Source organism: Equus quagga, chromosome 9 (genome assembly GCF_021613505.1).
Source record: "Equus quagga isolate Etosha38 chromosome 9, UCLA_HA_Equagga_1.0, whole genome shotgun sequence".
In the NCBI taxonomy this organism is placed as follows: domain Eukaryota; kingdom Metazoa; phylum Chordata; class Mammalia; order Perissodactyla; family Equidae; genus Equus; species Equus quagga.
Window position 1 is genome coordinate 38,795,811 of NC_060275.1, and position 21,818 is coordinate 38,817,628.

The 21,818-nt window shown below is 40.1% G+C and overlaps 1 protein-coding gene across 1 annotated transcript in view; it reads right to left on the minus strand.

The window, feature by feature from the left end:
• Window positions 1-21,818, minus strand: part of DTNA (dystrobrevin alpha) — a 164,052-nt gene that overhangs the window by 57,780 nt on the left and 84,454 nt on the right. Inside the window, exons 5-9 of the mRNA XM_046671167.1 lie at window positions 19,352-19,437; window positions 12,161-12,315; window positions 6,863-6,968; window positions 4,554-4,720; window positions 2,058-2,182 (exon numbers count right to left, since the gene is read on the minus strand). Of these exons, the coding sequence (XP_046527123.1) occupies window positions 2,058-2,182; window positions 4,554-4,720; window positions 6,863-6,968; window positions 12,161-12,315; window positions 19,352-19,437 (639 nt within the window). The remainder of the gene's footprint in view (window positions 1-2,057; window positions 2,183-4,553; window positions 4,721-6,862; window positions 6,969-12,160; window positions 12,316-19,351; window positions 19,438-21,818) is intronic.

Here is a 21,818-nt window from a genome sequence, read left to right on the forward strand (position 1 = left end):
ATTCTGCGTCCGGAATTTCTTGTATGTCATTTCCACAATTGAATATTTTGCACACTTTGCATTTTAAAATTAAGACATTCAACCTGGAAAAATATACTATCACTAAGTATAGATCAGTATTTTGATTAATGACTATTTTGAGAATCTAGTTAAACATATGGAACTTTTCTCAGAAAAAGGTACATTTTACATAGAATTTTAAGGGAATTCTGAAACTCTCCATGAACCTAAATTGTGTATAACACATCAGATCATATTGCCACTAAATTAAAATTGAAAAATTTTTACTTATTAGCCAATTAAATAACACACACACACACCCCCCAATCCTGAGCACTGACTGGGTACAACACTCTGTGCCATGTGTACAACTGCCATGTGACTGACCATGAAACTGACTTCTATTTCACTCTGCCTCACTTCCTAACTCTGTCTCGAAGTGGGAGGCAGCATCCTAATTCTATTCTACTGCAAAGCTCTTAGAGCCAGGCCATTCACATCCACCCTCTCTCAGTCTTCCTCACACCCATTAGCTCAGATTGAACCCTCTTCTCTTGGCATGAAATTCCCAGCTGGGCTGGTAGAAAGTGACTCCATGCAGAGCTCAGAGAGCACGGACTTGCTCTCACTTAGTTTTGCTCATTAACAACTTAGTGATTGTCTCCGGCCATGGGAAGGAAAGCTGAGACCTTAAGAACAGCTCTTATATGAGGTTGCTTTCCACAAGTGGCTGGCCCTTTGGGACACTCCCCAGATTTATTTATCTCTGGTTTATTTTAAGGCTTATTTTTAGGAGCAAAATTTCTAAAAATAAGCTAACCACATTCTACAGAATTGGTTTACATTAGTTATTTGGGTGCTTAGCCCATGCCAGCAGCAGGAGCCTCCAGACGGGGTATTGCTGAAGGTGCAGTGAGTTGTCAGCTCAGGAGCCAACCAAGCCGAGCCCCACAGTGTTTATACAAAGCTCATGGACATGCCGCAGCACAGGTTGCTGGATGGTATTTGCTTAGCTCCATCAGAAGAAAGAGGCACTGCTTTCATTAGGGTCTCAGATCCACCACAGTGCATCTTACGGGTCATATTCTGAACTGACCAAAGCATGACCTTTGCAATGGTGAACTCCCAATATGGGTGGGTCTGACCAGCCCATCTCTTGATGTCAACATGCAAACATAGGCCCTGCAGCATGGTAGATGCCTCTAAACTGTGCAAAATGAAAGACACCTCATAAGGAGGGACTCACCTATTCTCGAAGCTTTCCGAGGCACCTGTAACTACATCATTCCTAAGTGTGCGTGGAAGCAAGTAATGAGCTTCTTTCTTCTTCTGAGCCCAAGATAACACCAAGGAAAAAATATTTTCTTCTACCTAAGCCTCCCTGTTTTCTTGGCCACCCAGGCCTGAGAGAGGCTCCAGGGCATGAGCCTTCTGGGAGGTCCTCTGGCCTAACCCCCTCTGTCACCAAATTCACACATACTTAGGAGAAATTTTTTTTAAGTCTGGTTTTGGATGTTCTGATGAATTTCCCCACCAACCCCCTTTTCAACCTTCCCCTGCACAGGCCATAATTCTTGTAAAGTTATGTAGCTTGGGATAAAAAAAACCCCAACACAATTTCTAGGCTTGCTGACATCTTTAAGATGACTGGCTCTGCAGAGAAATGAAACAAAGGGCTTTTATATTTGGGACTCAAAGCACATATGATGTTAAGGTCCAGTGTGCTTTAAAGTTTTCTTACCGTGGCAATTCCATTGATTATTAATGTCCAATTGTGAAAACTCTGCTAACATCCATATTTTGTAACTATGCTTTTTTGATTTTCCACCTTTAGGTGAATTACATTAGTGTTGCATACTTTACTTATATGACATTTGAGCAGAAGTACTGTATACCCCTAAAAGAAAAAATTATGGCATTGCTTTCACTCTCTTTTTTGAAAATATTAAATTTTAAAACTTGGTCCCTGGCAACTGATACGAAACTGCCCTTGTATGGATCCAGACATGGGTCGATGGAGAAAGATGTCTTGTAATCTGGAGGGTAGAAATACTCACACGATGTGGGCCAAGTTGAGTGGCTTCTCGGGCTGGTCAGGAAACATGGGGTGCAAAGGTTCACGGCTGGAAGCACAGCTCAGAGACTTGCTTAACGCATTAGTTAGCTTCTTAGCGGGTGATTTCTGGAAAGAAGAAGAAAAGTCGAAGTGATAATAACTAACGTTTACATAAAATTTTATCAGATGATTTGCTTTCACAGTAGATATTCATTCATTCATTTATTCATGAAATCCCCTTTGAGCATCTACTCTAAGTCAAGGAGTTTGCTCAGTGCTGGAACAAGCCACCAGGGTACTTGTCTCCTGCTTAGTGTCAGCAAATGCTGTGATAAATGGAAGAAGCCATTGTGCATGGGACACCTAACCAGGCCTTAATGGGCCAGCAGGAGTCCTTCTGACAAAAACCAGGACTTAATGGGCCAGCCTAGGAAAGTGATTCCAGATGGACAAAGAAGAGGCTAGTTCTGGAGAGGAAAGCAGAAGGCAGATCATTTAAGTCCTTACACGCCACATTAAGGACTGGGCTTCATCTCAAACACAGAGGGAGACAATGAAGAGTTTAAATTATAGAGGTGACAGGATCAGGCCTGATTCTAGAGGGATTGCTCCCACTTAAGGAAACGGTTTGTGAGAGAATGGGAGTGGAAGGAAGGAGACGAGCAGGAGGTTTTGCAGGAACCCAGGTGCAAGATGTTTCGGGTATGGCTGGACATTTCCAGTCAGAAGTAAAAGTGCAACTTCAATCTGAGTCTTTAGAATTTAAAATGCATGCTCCTTCCAGAGCATCATGCTACTTCTTTTTCATTTAGACTAGTGGAATGTTTATCTTAATATTTCACAGCCCAAATGATCAAAAATAGTCTACCACATATAATAAATCTTTACCCCAATTTTTCCTTTCCATGAGAAGCCATTTATAATTTGTCATCTTCTTTTCCACATACAGTCTATAATTGGCAATATAACGGAGTGACTTTTGTCCTCATTATTCAAAAGCTAAGTAATAGCAGCATTGTTTAAGAAGTCTCTCTTTAGCCTTTGCTAGGAGATGTAATTCTTAGGATACTTAAAACAGCAGCAACAACCACAGCTCTTCAGCCCATAGCCACTGGGGCTTTGCCCTCTTGAGGAGTCTGATCCTACTTTGTATAGACATTGCCCTGCCATATAATTTTAGAGTCCACAACCCCTTAGAAAGAGGCTGTTTAACTGACTGTAGCATTCACATAAAACGACAATTAAAAATGATTAGTCTTCAAACACCAACCCTCTAGGATTTTGGGTAGAACAAATTTGAAAGTTGGTAGTACATTAACAATAAGAAAATAGAGATATTTTCTGCTATCTTCTATACTAAACTGTATTTCATGATCTGTGTTAGTATATCTATTCTCAGCATACACTACACCATCAGTGAGGGGTGGCATTTGAACGGGCATGAGGCCCTCAGTATATGATGGCTCAGTGAAGAACTGTTACATAACTCAGAATCTGACAAGTGGCTAAACAATTAATATGTTTACACTGAATATCAGTTCCCAAAAATAATTCCTAGAAAGAGTATTCTGATTTAAAATACATATTCTGAAGACCTCTTTTTCTTTTTTAAAAAAGAACAAGTTACTCTTTAAGTAAATACTATAGGTTGATTTAAGATACATTAAAATACAGAAAAAACTCATAAAAAGTTTGCATTTTCTTGTGATAAAATTATGCAAAGAGGTTTGGCAGGGCCGACAGTCCATCCCACAAAAACTAACCCTCACATAGCGTAATACTTTCACAAGCACAAGAACAAAATCACTGGAACTGATCTTTAAATTTAACTGAGACAGAGGTCAGCAAACTAAACCATTTGAGCAACAAGCTCACTAAGTCAAATTCCTCCCCTAGACCCAGTGCCACACGCTCCTTAGAATGTATCCATCACATGGACAGACACACACGGTCACCTTTAGCAAGTTAGTCACTTGCTCTATTCATGACGAGATGATTTACTAATATAACCACAATTTCCCCCTCCTCCAAAAAAAGTAAAATGGAACAGCATCAATAAGCCCACGAGCTCACAGGTCTTTCCTTTATGTTCCAGTCATGCACTTAAGACAACTCCAGAATCTAAGAAAAAAGAAGCTAACAATAATTTTTTAAGCAATTCCCACAAAAAAAGAAAACCAAAACAAAACCTGGAAAGAACCTTGACTTACTGTGAAAATGAGATTATGTTCCAGAAGGTGCTTGCTGTTCAGTTGTTATCTAAATCAGTACTGAATTATCTATATTCCAAGAAGTAACATAGTTTGAGTCTTCCTGTATTTTAAGGTTCAGGAAGCTACATTAGGTTCAGATACAACAAGTAAGAGACCCCAGAAAGGTGGGGGTGGGAGGAAGGTGAGAGTAGAAGGTAAGCTTGCCCCTTAATTCTGTCACCATCCTTGATAGTCCCTTGCATTCGGGGCGACTCTCACACATCCAACAGTGGACCTTGCCTTACCCATGATGTGTACTCTTTCATTTGGTGCTGGTTGCTATGGGAACCACCGGCATGTCCTCTCCAGAAGCAGTCCTGACAGAGCTGGTAATTGTGACACTGTTGGCATCGGTAGCGAAACCCCATCATACTCTCGCTGTGGCAGTAGGAACACTCAACTGGATGGAAGACTAAGGGGGAAATAAAAGAAGAAAAAAACAAGAAAACAAAAGTATGAGCCAGAATAGGAAAAAGGAAAGGCATTTTTCCGCTGTGTGCCATGATTTCAGATGACAGTCAATTTTGGCTGAGAGAAGTATCATGTTTACTCCTGGAATCTCACTACCGTTTTCAAGCCTGTGTGTGCAAATGGAAGAAAGGAAATGGGATGGAGGATAGGTATTCTTGCAACAACAAATCTCTGCAATGCCATTTGCTCTTTCTACTTCCATTTCTTACACTACAAGAATATAAATTACCCAAACTGACTCGCCTTTCCCCAAAACTGCTCTCTGTCTCCAGGAGACCAGCACAGCTCACTGGGAGACTCAGAAGCACAACGATGAACACAGCTGACTGTTCAGTGGGTAGAGAGCAAATATTAGAGAAATAAAAAATGAGGAGAAAAAAAGAAAGGAAAATGAAAGGAGAGTAGAAAAAATGGATGAGAGTACTGAGTTACTTTTTTAAAAAATGGAGTGGCTAATGGGCTTATTTAATGAGTGACATTGCCTCCATTTAACAGAGTTTTTTATTTCCTGAGAGGCAGATGGATAGGACCCAAAGAGATGTACAAATTATCTGAATACAGTTCTAATTCAGATCGTTCAAGAGACACTTACCTTTCTTTGGCAGTAAATTTGAATTATAAAGCAGCCAAGGTAAAATGTTTGAGATTTAAAACTAAGAAATGATCAAATCCAAGTAATTGTCCACATGCAATGAGCTAAAGATATTAAAAGCAACAACAACAATTCTTGCCTTTAGTAAAGTTATTCTCTGGCTAACAAGCCAGGGAAAATAATTAGAATAAGAATAATCAAGGAAGAAAAGCAAATTGTAAAAACAAAGATGTAAGCAGTCCTGGATGCACTGTCTTCTGAACAAGCGTCATGCCCTCTCTGTTCTGGCTCTTGGGAAAGCTTGGGGTGAGACCCGAATCTAGGGACAACTGCTCCGGAACAGGGCCTATGAAACTGGTCTGCTGCAGCAGGAAATACAGAGAGAGAAGGAAGGAAATTATAACTTTATGATTGGAAGATGACTAGTTCTGGAATGGTAAACCAGAATATGAACTCATCCTGCAGCATCTGGACCTTGATTGCTCTTTGCTTCTGCACATGAATAAGAAACATAAAAACAATCTATGATTGGTAGTGATTATAGAGAAACTAGTAAGTCCATTCTTTAAATCTCCACGAGCAAAGTAGGATAACTAAGAGGGATAATAAGGGCAGATGCTAAATGTTCTGAATGGGAATTTAAAATTAAGCTAACTGTAGCCCCAATGTATATTACAGAAATGTATAGAAGTTAAGATTCTAGGGGCCGGCCCCGTGGCCGAGTGGTTAAGTTCGTGCGCTCTGCTTATGCGGCCCAGGGTTTTGCTGGTTTGGATCCTGGGTGCGGACATGGCACTGCTCATTGGGCCATTCTGAGGTGGCATCCCACATGCCACAACTAGAAGGACCCACAGCTAAAATGTACAACTATGTACTGGGGGGATTTGGGGAGGAAAAGCAGAAAACAAAACATTCTAGTAAGAGATATGGAATAAATTATTTTCTATATAAGTCTGGAGAAATCTCAGAGTTAAACAATAAATAAGAAGATCTAAAGATTAGTTGGAGGCACAACTAATAAGTACAACCATTGAAAGCTCATGATTTGGAGTATATGACTAAAGATTAGCATGGTGCTGTCATCCAATTTTTCCCCTTCTCGGCCCCCCCCCCCCCCCCCCATTTCTAGCGTAGTGCCTAAGAGGAAATAGTCAGTACCATGGATACCAATATTGGAAGTTCCTACCTAAAACAAATACTAGAAAATGTCGCATTCTTTATCGAGACTCTTCTTTTTGTAGCAAGTCTTTAAGCCACACCTGACTTGTCACTGAGAGGTAAACAGTGAAATTTAGTAAGTTCTTAGAACCAACAGTCCTAACTTTGCAGTGCACCTGTAATGCCTTACTGATCAAGGAGAGAGGGTAGTTCCATCAAAACTCAGGACTACTAACAGACTTCGCTAAAACAATGACGGCTTAGTAACTTTAGACTTGATGGCCTACTTTCAACAATTGAAACAATTGCCCTTGCTCAGTAGGAACTACTCACCATTTTCTACATTTGCCAGTCGATGCAGGAGGGGCAGCCAGACCAGACACTGCGGGGGAGGATCCGACATGAGCGTGTCCAAGAAACCATTTAAGGTGACTTTTTTCTGCATCAAAAAACCCCACGAAAATTTAGAACAGAGAATAAACTTAATTTACCCGCTATACAAATATAATTTGAGATTGAAGAAACAAGACATTCAACTACCTTTTAATATATCAAGAAATAGGACTTAAAACTAGCTCCAAATTGAAAACACTGATTGCTTTTCGCACTTAAGCACACACAGCACTGCATTCTCTCCACTGAGGCTGAGTCAATATCACCAGGAAGAAAAAGAATTCTGAGAGGATCACTTTCATATATGAGGAACAGTATGAAAATGATGAGGAAAGATGAAGAGTAGACATTCTCTATAAAATTTTACCCAACAGTGTGTCACAGCACACTCTAAAATTCTCAGATCAGTTAGTCTTCTAAATTTGCAGAATAATTTCCTATTCAAACTTCCTCCGTTTCCACAAATACTAAATATTTCTTTGTGGTTAATGTGAATGGTTCTGCTGTATAAGACGAGGAGGGAATCCTGTTAGGAGGGAGAAATCCTTCACTGTTAGGAGAGAACAATCTACTTTTAAAAAACTCTCTTCTTTCCTTTCTTTATATATTTTTCCTCTCAATTCAGTCTGCTTCTGTCTCATCATCCTGGTCCTTTCTGGTGTAGAGAAAGAGTGTATTATAAGTTTCTTTCAAAATGACAAAAATAAGAAGTTATATTAATACATAAGATTGTAATAGTATGAATGAGAAAAAATTACGTGTTTATATGCAAAAACCACTATTTTATTTGAAATTTTGAATTAGAATATCAAGGTGAATGGTATAGTTTTATATTTTTATTTATTTATTTATTTATTTTTAAAGATTTTATTTTTTTTCCTTTTTCTCCCCAAAGCCCCCCGGTACATAGTTGTATATTCTTCGTTGTGGATTCTTCTAGTTGTGGCATGTGGGACGCTGCCTCAGCGTGGCCTGATGAGCAGTGCCATGTCCGTGCCCAGGATTCGAACCAACGAAACACTGGGCTGCCTGCAGCGGAGCGCGCGAACTTAACCACTCAGCCATGGGGCCAGCCCCTATATTTTTATTTTTTGGAAAAATTTTTCCGAGGTAACATTGGTTTGTAACATCATGCAGATTTCAGGTGTATATCATTATATTTCAGTTTCTGTGTAGACTACATCATGGTCACCACCCAAAGACTAATTACCATCCGTCACCTTACAGTTGTGGTGTCCTATCACCCCTTTTGCCCCCTTCCCTCCTCCCTTCCCCTCTGGTAACCATCAGTCTATTCTCTGTATCTATGTTTGTTTGTTGTTGTTGTTTCTATCTTCCACTTATGAGTGAAATCATATGGTATTTGACTTTCTCCATCTGACTTATTTCGCTCAGCATAATACCCTCAAGGTCCATCCATGTTGTTGCAAATGGCAAGATTTCATCTTTTTTTATGGCTGAGTAGTATTCCGTTATATATACACCACACCTTCTTTATCCACTCATCCATTGATGGGCACTTAGATTGTTTCCAAGTCTTGGCTTATAGTTTTATATTTTCAGATAAGAAATCAGTCCTGAAGAGCCATAGTGCCTTTTCAAGGCCTATACCTTACACAAGTCCTTGTAATTCACAAAACAACTGCTTTGGTACCATTTAATTTATCTTTTTTTAATCAACAGACTTTTGCAATTTTAGCTTTTCCTCATAATACTAAATAGCTTAAGCTTTTTGTAGGATTGATATCAAAATTATTATTAAAAGATATGTTACATAAAGACTAAGTGATGAGACAGCATTTTTTAAAAAGTTACCACAATTTACATATCTAAAATGATGCTGCCTTCCAAAACAATCACTTGGGGTGGCTTGTACATTTTTTCAGTGAGGCAACTCAGACAATTCTAGAATCTCATCATTCCAACTGCTGTTATAGCCAGTTTATGAAGCACAAAAATACACTGGTCTCTTTACCTGTGTTGCCTCTTTTGGTGCTTCAAATGATCTCATCCATTTCGATGATTCACCATTACTGGCTAGAAATCACTCTTGGAAGTTTCCAAAAATGTTATTATGATTTCAACATATATAAATTTCTCATCATTGAGGACATATAAAAGATTATATAATGGGGCAGTCTACAGGATATTTCAAAAGGGATTTTGAGCAATGGCAACATCACATATAATTTTTTTTGAATATATAGGTCCTATTAAATTGAAAAAAATAGTCTTATTATTCTAGCTAATTTTGAATGAGGAATATTCTGAGGCATTAGTAACTTTACTCAGGATTCTATAACACACTAAATACCTAAAATCTATGAATTCAGCAATAGATAAAATTCTTCTTGTTTCTCTGATACAGTGAATTAATACAACATGTGGTGACAATTCCTTGGTTCAGACCATCTGCACGTTTGTGGACATGAACAGATAATGCACAAAACAAAAGCAAAACAAGAACAACAAACCACACAGCAACATTTGCAGATTGGAATTGGAGCCAGAAGACCAGAGGTGAAGATCCAGCCCCCCGTATTCATGAGCTATGAACTTTATATTGTTAAAAAGGATAATATTTTCCTTGTTAGCTCACAGGGTGGTTGCAAGGCATAAATCAGACAAATTCCTTTGTAAATTATAAAGCACTATAAAAATATAAGAACCATACAATTAGCATGCCATGAAAAAAGTTGGAAACCTGTGAAGTTGAAACAAATTAGGTTAATAGATTTGTGTTTTGAAATAACTAACACTAATTTTAAAAGTTATTTTCAGTAAAAAGAAAAGCCTCACTAACTCTTAAATCAGTAAAGTTCAGTAGAGTGAGCATTTGTCGTGTGCCTTTTATGGGGCAGGAATGCAGCACCCTGAGCTAACAGCTATTGCCAATCTTCCTCTTTTTGCTTGAGGAAGATTTGCCCTGAGCTAACATCTGTGCCAATCTTCCTCTATTTTGTATGTGGGTCACCACCACAGCATGGCCACCGATGTGCAGGTGTGCGTTCAGGAACCAAACCCAGGCTGCCAAAGCAGAGTGTGCGAACTTAACCCCTAGGCCAGGGGACCGGCCCCATGGGATGCAACATTTTTAAGATACAAATTCGGTTAAGATAGGAGGCTCAAAGTCTTTTGTGAAAGGCTCATTGGGGAAAGTGACATTTGGGCAAGAAAAGGAATTGGTGGCAAGAAATGGAGAGGACAGTGGAGGCAGAGAGAGCATGTGCAAAAGCACAGATTCAGGAAACAACCTAAGTGCCCATCAACAGATGAATGGAGAAAGAAGATGTGGTGTATATATACAATGGAATATACTCAGCCATAAAAAAGATGAAATCCTGCCATTTGTGGCAACATGGATGGACCTTGAGGGCATTATGCTAAGCAAATAGGTCAGATGGAGAAAGACAAATACTGCATGATTTCAGTCATATGTGGAAGATAAAACAGCAACAACAAGCAGCAAACAGATACAGAGAACAGACTGGTGGTTATCAGAGGAGAAGGGGGTGGGGGAGGGTTAAAGGGGTAGAGGGACACATTTGTATGGTGATGGACGGCTACTAGACTCTTGGTGGTGCACACGATGTAGTCTATACAGAAGTCAAAATATAATGATGTACACCTGAAATTTATATAATGTTATAAACCAATGATACCTCAATAAAAAAGAAAAAAGAAACAGCGTGGCTTGAGAGCGACAGGAGATAGAGGACTCCATCTGGGGGTGGAGAGATGAGCTAGAGAAGGAGAGAAGGGCTCCCAGGGTCTGGAATGCCATCTCAAGACAGGGAGCTTTATCCTGTAGACGACGTAGGCCGCTAAGCAGGAGGGTGGCCTGGTCATGTGGGGCACTGTAGTGGATAGATTAGAAGGCAGGAAGCCTCCTGGTTTTCTCGCTGTGCATTTTCGTCCTGTTGTACTATATGCATTTTGAGGACTTCCTAAAATGCCTTCTTATAGTGAGGTTCTGAAACAGTGTGGAATGCAATGGACTATAGAAGAAATAAACAAATATAAAAACAAACAAACAAATCCTGAGGCAGGGAAAGCAGGTTGGAGGTTAATACAATAGGCCAAACAACAGATGAGGAGGACGAAAGAGATCTGACAAGCTTTTAGAAGGTGACATCAACAGAATTTGATTGATGTGAAGTTCTGGCTGAAACAGTTGTACAGAAGGAGGCTTAGGTGAATGAATGCGTTCTGACGTCACCAGCCTGAAAGGGAAATATAGAGGAGCACGCTTAGTCGGGGGCAGAGATGAGGTACCTACACCAGCCTGGGGGTGAGGAAGTGGGAAGAGTCAGAAAAGCTTCCTGGGTGAGACAACGTGGGAGCAGAGTTAGCACTCAGTGGATCAAACCACCCCTTCTCTCATTGATTCTATGGATACGCTCATGATTCTCTAAAAATCCACGACCCTCAGGGATGTCTTTTGGCTTCCTAGATCACCAAGTAAACAGACTGATGAAGTTTACTAGCTGGACAGTAAATGTAGCTTTTCAGTGGCTGCTATACACTGATTTCTTATTTAAGCTAATTTTAGAGGACATACTTGGTTAGTTTGGATTTTTGAAAAATTGTAAACCATCCTTCAACTTATGGATTTGTAATCTACCACTGCGCTGTGCTGAAGAATGGGGCTGGACATGCAGACTTTCTGCATGGCTGGAGAGACATAAACATGGAGAGACCTCCAAAATAAGCAGCTTCCCTGTGCTAAATTTTATTAGCCCCAATTAAAACATATCACTCTGAACCCTGAATGCATCACGTCATGGAAGATTCAGGTAGCCGTGTCTGTCATACCTTGGGTCTTTCAGACTGCATGTGGCACGTGCTATGATTCCTTTCCTGTCTCCTTTGCTAAACACTTGGAAAGATTTGTGCTCATCAGACTTGTGTTTCATGTGAGGCTGAGTGATAATTCAGCCCTTTTGATAGTGCAGTGATAATGATAATAATAATAATGGTACTAAGGGTATAGGGATGTTGTAAGGGTTAAATTAGATAATTCAAGTAAAGAATTTAGCATGGCGCCTGGTTCATGGTCATTACTATTATCCAGGGGTGTTGAGTTTAGTTACTGGCTCAGGGGTCATTGTCAGAGGCTGGAAGAGACCCTACAGGTTATCATGAAGAAGAATTTGTCTAAGTGGTGACTTGCGGTGACATACAGAAGGACAGCAACCATTGTTTGAGAGAAACCTCCTTAAACACATTTTTTCCTACCTGTTGAGAGAAACAAGATCTAGCTGACTGTTCTGTGTAACCAAATGAAGGACCTTCAAAAACAGCCGTGGGTAGTTTGAGAACTTCCCGCAGGAATTGATCGTATCGTCCATAAACCATCACCCCGCTGGAGTCAGAAATCATTGAGAAAATATCTGATGGAAGGAAAAGGAAAGATACGCATTCATCAAGTAAACACTCCTCACCGTTTTAGTTCAACACATCTGTTGCAAATAACAAAAAATGTAGCAGAATAATTTTTTTTATGAAAGAATAATATAAAAGCTAATTTTTATGCTGAAATATTCCTGGTATGCTGTTTTCTCTGGTGTCTTTTTGTATGTGATTCTGGCACATAGCATTAACTAGTAATTTGGATAAATTTGGCATAGTTTGATAAGAAAGAGAACATCACATTTTTATTTTGAAGTCAATTTACGAACTCATATAATTCAATGGCGGTAATTTTTATATATGTGAGAAACAGGCTGACCTCATTTGAAACGCACATTGAGAATTTTACTACAATGCTGGGGTGTGTGTATCTCTCCAGCTAGCTATTTACCCATCTATATTATCACTAAAACTTTTGGGTTTGGGTTTAAGATATTGAAAAATGAAAGAGAATGGGGATAAGGTTGCAATGAAAGCTCTTGATTAACTTCCCACAGAAGCAGGAAACTTTCTATAAATCATAGTGTTCTGGGTGGAAGGCACTTGGTTTACGGGAAAGGGTCTTTCGACTCATGTAGTCAAGAGGAAGCCTGGCCTTGGGGGTGATCAGTGAGGTAAAGTCAGGGTTCCAGATTATTCTCAGCAGAGACTGTGGCTTCATTGAACCTCTGTTCTTCAGTTTCTCCCACTGTGTGCACTTAATGAATATTAATGGCATAATTTCCCAAGGTACTTCATAATTCCCCTGTGGAAATCACTATTAGAATGAAAGGGTTTGCTATTAAATAGTTTGTCACCGTGCTGGATTGTGAGTAGCCCAGCAGCTGCTGGGCTAAACTGTTGTGAATTCAACGTGGTACCTCTGTCCATTCTGGGCTTAGCTTTTCAAGGTTAGAGGGTAATCTGGAAACATCGTTTTAACACCACAGTCAGACATTAAGCACGTTCCAGGCTTTTATTGGATTATGTTTTGAGCATGTGAATTGACTTTCATTTTCTTTAAATACTCCAGTTATAAAGGCTTTCTACTGTGTTTCAAATAGTTTATCAATTATGAGGTTACTGAAATTCTACCTGAGCAAGAAAAATTAATGTTGTTCTCATTCACTTTCACAATGTTGTTTACTTAGTGATTTTATCTCTCATGTTTTATTATAACTAGTCAAAAAAAAGTTACCAACAGCAAAAAAACTCTTATGTTATTTCAAATATGAAACTCAAGAATTTTGATTAAAAGAATGAAAAAGAAACCTAGGAAAAGTAAATAGACTTCCTTCTTAGAGCTGCCATCTTGTTTGTTTTTAGACAGGTTGATTAATCACATGTGGATCATTCTGATGATCTTCTAGGCTTGGATTTTCTAGGCCAGGGCACACTTTGAAAAGTAGCTTAGCCTTCTCAAATTTCCCCCCGAAATAATTTAGACCACATCTCTAAAGCAAAAGCAGAAGGAGTACCAGCAGCGACCTTGCACAAACTTGAAGCTAATTTTTCTTTTTTTTTTACTGAGGACGATAGGCCCTGAGCTAACATCTGTTGCCAATTTTCCTCATTTTGCTTGAGGAAGATTCACCCTGAACTAACACCTGTGTCAGTCTCCCTCTAATTTGTATGTGGGTCACAGCCACAGCATGGCCACTATCGAGTGGTGTAGGTCTGAGGAGCACACTGAACTTCACCATGCTGAACTTAACCACCAGGCCACAGGCTCAGCCCCTTGAAGCTAACATTAAACTCATTTGTGCTGATGAAATTCTGCTAAGTAATAGCCAAACTAGGGCTAAGTTATTGGAACTAAAGTAAAGTGGCTGTTAAGGGTTTTTAAAAAGAAATGAGGGGACTTTGAGGAAGCAATCAAAACACGTATTTGTACCTTAGTTCTAGGCTCTCTGTTATATACACATATGTATACGCTTACAATATATACTATATGTATATTTATATGAAATAGAGGGCTATTTCAAGAATTAAATTCGTTAAGAGATGAAAAGCACACAGATGTATGCTTGGCACCCAGTAGATGGTACACGAATGTTAGCTATTTTTATTGTTAATTTCATTTCACAGAATTTCCGTCATTTACTTCATATGTTTAGGCTTTGTCTCCTCAAAGGGATTGTTCTGTAAGGTTCCAAATCATATTCTAAACCGCATTTGTATTTCCTATAGCACCATACAATGATAGATTCTTTAGAAGAATTTACATTCATTGATTCATTAAACTAAAATGAACTTGGCACATACTAAATGTGTGAAATTGTACTGAGCAAAGAATATACAGAAAAATCAGGACATAGTTCTTGCCCTCTGGGAGGAGGATAGAGACATGCTTACATCATGCATCATGTGACATCATACATCATAACATGTGGTGTGAATATGGGAACAGTAGCGAGTGCAGGATGCAGCAAGAGCTCAGAGAGCGGGTTCCTAGAGGGAGGAGGGAGTCAAGGAAGATTTCCTTACAGAGATGACTTCCAAGCCATGTGGACATTTAGGACACAAAGGACAATTAGGGGATAGTCAGGTTTAGGAAATCGGATCAGGACATGCACAGACACGCTCAAGAATGGTGTACTCAAGGGGCCAGCCCAGTAGCGCAGGAGTTAAGGTCACACGTTCCCCTTCGGTGGCCTGGGGTTTGCCAGTTCGGATCCCGGGTGCAGACATGGCACCGCTTGGCATGCCATGCTGTGACAGGTGTCCCACATATAAAGTGGAGGAAGATGGGCATGGATGTTAGCTCAGGGCCAGTCTTCCTTAGCAAAAAGAGGAGGATTGGCAGCAGATGTGAGCTCAGGGCTAATCTTCCTCAAAAAAAAAAAAACAAAGAACCTTAAAAAAAAAAAAAAGAATGGTGTACTCAAGGATCTTCATGTTCACTGTGCAGGGGCCTTGGGTGCACATAAGGGCACGGTGGGAGGTGAGGTGGAGATATGAAGAACGTCAATAGCTCTACTAAGGAGTTTAGATTGTGTCCAGAAGATATTGGGGAGATATTGAAGAATTCAAGGCAGGCCAGTGAGTTAGAAATATTACCCAGGGAGTAGGCACGGAGGCAGAGCAATTAGTTCAGTGGTAGAAACTCAAGCAACACGTGGTGTTTGCCATAATGCTAGTCTTTTAAACAAAACAAAACAAGCCCTGCCCAGAAGCTTTAGAACAGAACCCGACATTCCAGGCTTATGGCACTGGATTCAGAATTCCTTAAGATCCTTAGGACTCACCAGAAGCCCCGAGGCAGAAGTATAAACAAGTGTCCCGACTCATTAAAACAAGAGGCTATATCTGGACCAAGAACAATTTGACAGAAACAGTATATTAGGTCCATTTCCGTTTCCGTTTCCATTGTCTGCTCCTATGACTGCAGGGGGCGCCCTCATGTTCTAGGCTGCCTGGAGGTACAGGATGAACATCCTGCATATTGGCTCCTGGAGGCTCTGAGTACTGGAAATTGTGGCACAACATGGCGTTGTTGTCCCTTTTAATGTATTTTAAAGCAGTTTTAAAAACTCAGCTTTAAATTTTCTGCTTTCTTTTTTTTTCTTTTTCTTTTTTTTTTTGCTGAGGAAGATTGTCCCTGAGCTAACATCTGTTGCTAATCTTCTTTTTGCTTGTGGAAGACTTGCCCTGAGCTAACATCTGTGCCAATCTTCCTCTGTTTTGTATGTGGGATGCTGCCATGGCATGGCCGTCAACGAGTGGTGCAGGTCCATGGCTGGGAACTGAATCCGGGCCGCCAAAGCAAAGCGCACTGAGCTTAACCACTAGGACACAGGGCTGGCCCCTATTTTCTACTTTTTCGCTTTTTAAAATTTCTAATTTATTTTCAGCCAATTCCTCTTGCCCTGCACTTTCCAACATTAAGCAGCTAGTTGGAACAAATGAAATATCATTTCATCCCTATGCACAAAAACAGAAAGACTGCCAACCAAGCACAGCTGGCATAAGGGCTTAAAGTGAATGGGAATTTAAAGAAGGCAAAACAAACCCCTCAAATCCTGAGAAATTCCATATCCTTTCATTTTACTTTTTCTTATTACAAAGCAATGCAGAAAATCATTACTTTGCCTGTTTTATCATTAAATGCAAGCCAGCAAAAGAAGACTAGAAAAAACACCCACCCTCCCGCTCACTGAGAGTCAGCCACTGCTGTCTGTGGGCAGATTTGCTCATTCAGTCAATAGTTATCACTTTAACTAGAATTACTGGTGACTAAAAATATTCATTTCTCACTAATTAACATTTTGGAGAGGTTCTTCCAACCAAACTGCTTTTAACTAAATTGTTTTTGGTTGAATTCTTTCAGCCACGTTACCTGGAAACCACCACAACCATCTTCCTGGGATTAATCTACCAAGAGTGAGTCCTCAGTCAGAGACCTGGGGACACACAAGGCTGTGATTGCCATCCACTGTGCTGGGGGAGGGCAATGTGATATATTGTGCTCACACTGTCTGTTTTTCCACAGGATTTGTGGCACTGGGATGCCTATTCCTGCAGAATGGAGAGCTTAGTTCACCTCCAATGGGACTCATGCGTTTGGCGCTTCTTTCACTGGACTCAAGAAGATTTACCCTGACCACTAGCTAGCATGCGTGCTTTGCTCACTGATTGTGGGTCTTTCACTGGGTGATGGGATGGCGTGAGGAGAAAGCCCTGTAGCACTTACACTGTTTGCTTTGAATTCCTGGACTTGCAAGAGAACTGCAAAGATTTTGATAACTGCTAAAGATCCGCTCAAACCCTTAGTTATATCTTGAGCTCTGTAACTGTGCAGACATTGCTCGTTGTTTGCCTAATGACCATTCCCTTCATCTTTATTGGCTCCAAATTTCTTCCTGAGCTAAGGGAAAGCAGTGGCTCTTCCCAGCCCTGGAGGTGAGAGTGGGCTACTCCGTGACCATCATGGTCGTTCCTTTCCTGTTAGCAGTCATTGGTGTCACAATTGGTCTGTGATGCCAACCTGGGCAATGAGACTAAGGGCTGGGGGCCTCCGGAGTGGATGTGACTCCTGAAACTGCCATAGCCCTCTTTTCCTCCAGGAGAAGGATAAAATCCGACACTGAGGAAAGCTGAGTGGAAAGATGGACAACCCCTGGGTCCTTTACGGCACAGGATTAACCTGGTTCACACAAGGCTCCGTGGAGTCCTGAAGTGCAGAAAACGGTTTTTCTCAGTTTTCCTCAAACCTATTTTACTATGGCACCCCTTTACCCAAGTTCTTATTAAGAGAACATTGAATAAGCATTTGGAAATGTTTTCTAGGACTATTTTTTTAAACATTTATCTAATGTCCTCAGTGTAAGTGGCCAACGGTGACCTGGGGTCAGCAGGCAAGGCCCTCCCTCAGGAGTTTCTTCCTCTGCTGTGGTCCATTTTACTAGACTTTCTCTTTCCAGCCTAACCCAGAAGGAAATGCCTCCTGGATTACTCTGAAGCTATTTTTTTAAAAAGGGACAGTTGTTCCTCCACCTTCTAATTCAGCTATTATTGTCAATCAAGCCTTGAAGTAGATAGTTGTAATTTTTCTACATCTTTCAGGTTAACTAAAGAAAAACTAAACTGATCCTCATAAGGTCTGCATGGGTTTCTCTGAATCTTGACTGCATTTGGTTATTCCATGAATGGAAGTTCCTGGAAGTGAGGGAGGATGTGTGGTTACGTGGGGCTTCTGTGTATCTCCCACTTTTCTGCTGGTCCAATGATGTCACTCTACCTTGGAGCACGTCTGGGGTAATTACAAAGGAACAAAGTTTTTTTCTGCATCTTGCTTCACTCTTCCCCTTTTGGTGCAGCAAGAAGCAAGAGATCATGCCCAGAAGCTGACAGGCAGCAGGGGAGAAAAGAGCTTGGAGGCTGTGAGTCACAGATGGTGTAGCTAGGAGGGACCCTAGCGGTATCTAACAAAATCTCCAAAGTTAGGATGGAGAAGGGAGCTGAGGACTAAGAAGTGAAGTGACTTCCACAGGATAACTCAGCAAATTAGTCACATATCTGGGCTTACATGTGGGACTCCCAATCCCATGACAGTGCTCTTCCTAACACAGTATTATAACCAAAACTCCTGTAGTTAGGGTAAGGGAGAAGGTTAAATGGAAGCTTTTCTTTTAAACAGTAGCATATACATCATTTTAAAATAGTTAGAAATAAAAATTCTTGCCCATACCCCCACCCTAGGCCTTCTGAATCAGAAATTCTGGGAATGGGACGCAGAAATCTGTGTTTTAAAAAGCCATTCACGTGATTCTATACATCCTAAAATTTGAGACCCATGGGTGTAGGGGGAAAAAGTCAGAGTTCAGATCCTGGTACCATCTTAGCTATGTGATTTACTTTACTCTGACTTTCTGAGTCTCAGCTTCTTTATCTAAAACAAACACATCTTTGCTGTTTCGTTGGTTAAAAAACTCTGCCCCATTTGGTGACAAGATGTACATAAAAGGCCCATAATTTCTCAATGCACCTTAGCTATCATATGTTTATTGGCATCCAGTTAATTCTCAGTCAATAGTCTCTATGCAGTTCCCATGCCTATACCCTGGTGATGTCTACCTCGGAAGCTTTGGGGTTCCCAGGGAGTTGCACAGCACTGGCTGAGAAGAATGAGGAAAGGTTCTAGGAGATTTGGCTTTAGATTACCTAAAAAAGGAAGGCTGCCCAACATGGCCTTCACGTCCCTGTGACCATGGACTTACGCCTGTGAGGCAGTGCAGCCCAACGAACCTGAAAGAATGTATATCTTGCCTTAATACCACAAGCAGTCTAGTTGGTGATACTCAACAGGTTATAAATAATAATAATAATGCATAAATAGAAGGAAATATGCATTTCATTAACATTATCTAATATGAAAATATTTCTATGACAAAATCCAAAGATCAATGAAGATTATATTTCAAACTCTCATCAAATGAGGAAAGTCACAACTGGGCAGGGGACGTGGCAGGCATGGAGAGAGGAAAATGTGGTACACAGGAGGGACAAGCAAAGAGAGAGACACCAAGAATAACTTACATCTTAATTTGTCCATGATCTTCCCTCCACACAACGTGGCTAAAGCCATTTTGACAGCAAATACTGAAATTTTACCATGGCCTTCCCTGTTTAATAAGAATAGAAAAACAAAAAGATGTCATTTGGAGAACTTCCAATAGCGAGGTTTGACATTTCCTGTTCTGTCAAAATCATAGGACACTGTAGCTGCATGCATTATGTGAACACATCCATTTTAGAAAAGGTTGTGAAAACAATTTGACACACATTTCTGGAAATCTCTCTAGTCAATGTTTCCTTTTTTCAAGAGATAGCATAATCTTCAAGTTATTTCTTGTGTATGCCATTTGCTCAAAGCATGGAGTGGAAGCCAGAGGGATATTTAACTATGGATTAAAATGACAGAACATGCTTTTCACTGTGAGTTTCACAAAATAATTTTATGCATGATGATTCCACAGTCTCTATAATTTATTTAAACAAGTCTTCAGAAAAGTCTACCTTTTTGTTTTTTTTTTTTTTGGTCAGAGAATTCCTGAATTTGGTTAGGGTAACTATGGGTAACTCTTTCTTCCAACCATCATTTCCTACCCACAAGCCAACTGTGTTTATATGATACATTTACTTTTCAAAGGGGGTTGCTATTTCAGGGGCCAGAGTAGGAGTTTTGTTTGAATAGTTCTCCTTCTACCTAAATGACACCAGAGCTGCCAAGTTTTCATTGATTCAGGAAGTATAACTAACTTGTCCTTCGCAAAATGTGATATAAAGGGCATACTGTAAGAAATATAATATTTCAGCTAAATGATTTTCCAGTTGGAATAAACTGTTTCTTCTTATATCCTTGGGATCAGAAAGTGTACCACATTAGTAATTCATTTCTTTGAGAGTTGCTACTCTTAAGAATGATCAAAGAGGTATTTAAAATAATAATGTGGCTGAAAGGTAAGTACAGTCTGTATTGACAAGGGTTTAGTATATAGAATAAGTCATTTATATGAGCAAGATTCATACATCTGACATATTAGAAGAATAAGACACAATAAATGTTTCTTTGTTCCTTACTAGACTCCAGAGAGAGATCATTTATTACTCCTCTTTGTTGCTGTCATTCTTAGCACAGTACCTGAAAAGCAGCTAGCCAGAATGCAAAACTGACTGAACCCTATGCTAGTGGCTCTCCCATTTATATTTCTAAGCCTGAGCGCCAGACATATGTCATTATTTATTGGAAATCTTCACTTGGATACCCCATGTCAAACCAAGTATGTTCAAAGTAGAACTCACTATCTTTCCAAAGCCCTCCCGTAAGACTCAGACCCCCCTACAACTCATCTGCTCTTCCTCCTACAGTCCCTCTTCTGGTTGTCAGAATCACCATGCACCTAGTTACCCCAAAATGAAGCCTGGCACAGAGGTCACCCTTGACTTTTTGCTCTTCCTCAATGAACTACCACCCTGAACAAATGCTGAAGGACTCAAATATATCTCTTAACTGTATATTAAACCCGTTCCCTTCTGACTGCCATTGCTTCCATCAGCTCTTGCTCTGACACCGTAATAACTTCTTAAATGATCTCTTGGTTTGCACACTTCTATCACAAATTTACCCTATTATTTCATGATTTAGAACCCTCTTGCCTCCGTTTCCCTACAGGATATAGTTCAACTTTGTCTGTCCTCTCCTGTCTCATCTGCTACCATTTCTGTTGCACTCCACACCAAAGTCCCACTGTTTAATGCCCCTGCCCTTCCCACCACAGTCTGCCCAGGACTGTCCCATCCATTCATCAAGACTCAGCTCAACGTCATCATTCGCTCTGCTCTGAGAACAGCGTTCCCCCTGGATGTGGAGGCAATCACTTTTCCCTTCACTTTTACCTCTTATTTGGCATCTAGCACACTGAGTGACCTTGATTTATTTATTTATGCGTCTGCATATGACTCGATTCCACACGGTGGGATCCTTGAGGGAAGAGACCATGTCTTCTGAATTTGTTGAAATCCCAGTGCCTTGTACTTTGTCTCACACAGACTTAGTGAACAACACATTTCTTATATTAATGACGGACTATTAATCATTATAATAGGTGCCCCTAGAATTTTGAATTACCACTCATTAAGTTGTTTACTAATTTCAGAGCAGGGAGTTATAATAAAAATGCAATGATTTTTGTAAAAGCCACCTCATTTAAATTTATTCCATGTCCCCTGCATTCCCAATTGCATGGATAAATGGAAGTATCAAAAATTTTATTTTAGGAAATAACTATGCTCTTTTCCTAAGCTGAAACATGGTTCAAACAATGAGAAAAGGAAACTCCACGAAGTATGGAAGTATAGGAATAACATAGTGATAAGGCAGTTTTCAAAATGCAAAGAAATTAAGGAGCATTATATGTGAGACTTCAAGGGCAAGAGAAGTTTCTTTCAATGAATCAGAGAGAACAGTTTAACTCAAGAAAGAGGCTAGACCACAGATGACGCT